At 56.1% G+C, this 3,129-nt stretch overlaps 1 protein-coding gene across 1 annotated transcript in view; it reads left to right on the top strand.

Moving 5' to 3' along the window:
• Positions 1 to 1,090, top strand: part of drc1 (dynein regulatory complex subunit 1 homolog (Chlamydomonas)) — a 58,946-nt gene extending 57,856 nt beyond the window's left edge. The window contains exon 16 of the mRNA XM_043676297.1: positions 1,060 to 1,090. Coding sequence (XP_043532232.1) covers position 1,060 — 1 coding nt within the window. The 3' untranslated portion in view covers positions 1,061 to 1,090. The remainder of the gene's footprint in view (positions 1 to 1,059) is intronic.
• Positions 1,091 to 3,129: the final 2,039 nt, after the last annotated feature.

The following is a 3,129-nucleotide window of genomic DNA, read 5'->3' as shown; positions in this document are numbered from 1 at the left end:
GGAGGTTGGTGGGGTGGAAGGTGAGGACCAGTGGGGTTCTGTCCTGGTGGCGATTGGAGGGGCGGGGTTCAAGGGCGGAGGAGCGGGACGTGGAGGAGATGTGGTGGAGAGCATCGTCGACCACGTCGGAGGGGAAATTGTGGTCTTTGAAGGAGGAGGCCATTTGGCTTATTCGGTAGTGGAATTGGTCCTCCTGGGAGCAGATGCGGCGGAGGCAAAGGAATTGGGAATATGGGATGGCGTTTTTACAGAGGGCAGGGTGGGAGGAGGTGTAATCTAGGTACCTGTGGGAGTCGGTCGGTTTGTAGTAAATGTCCGTGTTGAGTTGGTCGCCTGAGATAGAAATGGAGAGGTCTAGGAAGGGGAGGGAGGAGTCTGAGACGGTCCAGGTAAATTTGAGGTCGGGGTGGAAGGTGTTAGTAAAGTGGATGAACTGTTCAACTTCCTCGTGGGAGCATGAGGTAGCAGCAATACAATCATCGATGTAGAGGTGGAAAAGGTGGAGGGGAGAGTGGTGCCAGTGTAGCTGCGGAAGATGGACTGTTCCACATATCCGATGAAGAGGCAGCATAGCTGTGGCCCATGCGGGTGCCCATGGCTACTCCTTTGGTTTGGAGGAAGTGGGAGGATTGGAAGGAGAAGTTGTTAAGAGTGAGGACCAGTTCAGTCAGTCAAAGGAGGGTGTCAGTGGAAGGGTACTGGTTGGGCCGGCGGGAGAGGACTCTATCGTATTCCTAGCACCCCTCCCCCAAATTCCCTCCTCCCTACCTTTTATCTCAGTCTGCGGCACACCATCCTCATTCCTGAAGAAGGGCTTATGTCCGAAACATCGATTCTCCTGCACCTCGGATGCTGCCTGGCCTGCTGTGTTTTTCCAGCACCATATTTTTCAACTCTGGTCTCCAGCATCTGCATCTGCAGTCCTCACTTACTCCTAGTTGATCTTAACCTACTGCGAATCCTCTTGCAAGCATGCCTACCTTGAAGAAGCTCTCCTCCTCCCTCTACAAGGATCTCAGTGAGTCCCTCTCTCACTGCACTCCCCCCTCCACCCCCCAGGTCATCTCCTCTGCCCTGAAGCTCTTCAGCCATGTCCTGAAACAGACTCGCTACCACAGCCACATCTCCTTCCTCAGCACCTGCCTACGGAACCGACTGACCCCGCATGGACTCCGGACTACATTCAGACCAACACAATTTGGACCCAACCAGGACAACCAGTACCTGCAACAAATCCAAAGCCTCCAGCAACAGACCTCCCTCCGGATCCTCCACTCCACACTCGCAGCCATGCGCCGCTACCTACACTCCCTGCAGTCAGCCCTGCCCCAGTTCAGGACAACACTGTCCCAGACCTGCAAAGCACCTTTGCTGTTCTTCATCCTCAGAAGAATTCATACACTGAACAAACGTTTTTTCCTAGCCATATCGAACATCAAAGAAAGTAAGTACAAAAACTTTCATGTACTCACCCCCACACTCCGGATTCCTCGACTGTTCCTGAACCTTCTCGTGACCTCCGGAACCGCTCAGGCGCCATTGCCCACGCGGCCACTGCAGCCACCACCGCCGCGGCGAACGGTGACGTCACTTCCACCCCCACTGCCGCACGGACAACAGCCACCACGATCACCAACCAGACAACCGCCTCCACAATCGCCAGGAAGACCATTGCCGACAGATATGCGGTCACCGCGGGAACCACGGCCACCGGGACCAGCGTAGTTTCTGCCCGGTGCGCCACTTTCGTCTCCAGAGCTGCCGTCGCCGCAGCAACGTTTGTCCCCAGTGACGTCACTCACCTGTTCAAGGACCACACCACACGCTACGCCACTCCCACGTGGATCTCCGCCACCACGCCTAACTCCGCCCTCCATGCCTAACTCCAGCCCCACACTACCTCCCAGCCCTGCCGTATTTTCACCATCCCTCCAGACCTCCCCCTCTCTGAGAATGAACAATCAGTCCTCAGCAGAGGCCTTACCTTCATCCCCCTACGCTCCCGGATCAATGAGTTCGACACGCAGCGAGACAGCGAGCATTTCTTCCATCGCCTTCGCCTCCACGCCTACTTCTTCAACCAGGACTCTCGTCCACCCTCTGACGACACCTTCTCCTGCCACCAACACACCCATCCACCTGGACACCCCGTGCTGGCCCCTTACCCACCCTTGATCTCTTCATATCCAACTGCCCTGTGACATTGACCGCCTCGACCTGTCCACCCCTCTCACTCACTCCAACCTCTCATCCTCGGAACGTGCAGCACTCCACTCCCTCCGTTGCAACCCCAACCTCACTATCAAACCGGCAGACAAGGGAGGCGCGGTGGTAGTTTGGCGCACTGACCTTTACACTGCTGAGGCTAAACGCCAGCTCGCGGACACCTCCTCCTACTGCCCCCTTGACCATGACCCCACCTCCCACCACCAAACCATCATCATCTCTCAGACCATCCATAACCTCATCACCTCAGGGGATCTCCCATCCACCGCCTCCAACCTCAGTCCCACAACCACGCACCGCCCGTTTCTATCTCCTGCCCAAAATCCACAAACCTGACTGCCCCGGCCGACCCATTGTTTCAGCCTGCTCCTGCCCCACCAAACACATCTCTGTATACCTCGACACTGTCCTGTCCCCCTTAGTCCAAGAACTTCCCACCTACGTTCAGGACACCACCCACACCCTCCATGATTTTCGCTTCCCCAGCCCCCAAAGCCTTATCTTCATGGTGGACATCCAGTCCCTATACACTTCCATCCCCCATCACGAAGGCCTCCAAGCCCTCTGCTTCTTCCTCTCCTGCCGACCCAACCAGTACCCTTCCACTGACACTCTCCTCCGACTGACTGAACTGGTCCTCACTCTTATCAACTTCTCCTTTCAATCCTCCCACTTCCTCCAAACCAAAGGAGTAGCCATGGGCACCTGCATGGGCCCCAGCTATGCCTGCCTCTTCGTCAGATATATGGAACAGTCCATCTTCCGCAGCTACACTGGCACCCCCCACCTTTTCCTCCGCTACATCGATGATTGTATTGGCGCTACCTCGTGCTCCCACGAGGAGGTTGAACAGTTCATCCACTTTACTAACACCTTCCACCCCAACCTCAAATTTACCTGGAC

Source organism: Chiloscyllium plagiosum, chromosome 3, assembly GCF_004010195.1.
Source record: "Chiloscyllium plagiosum isolate BGI_BamShark_2017 chromosome 3, ASM401019v2, whole genome shotgun sequence".
Lineage (NCBI taxonomy): Eukaryota > Metazoa > Chordata > Chondrichthyes > Orectolobiformes > Hemiscylliidae > Chiloscyllium > Chiloscyllium plagiosum.
The sequence above is the reverse complement of the archived record's forward strand: the minus strand, read 5'-3'. Positions and strand labels throughout refer to the sequence as shown.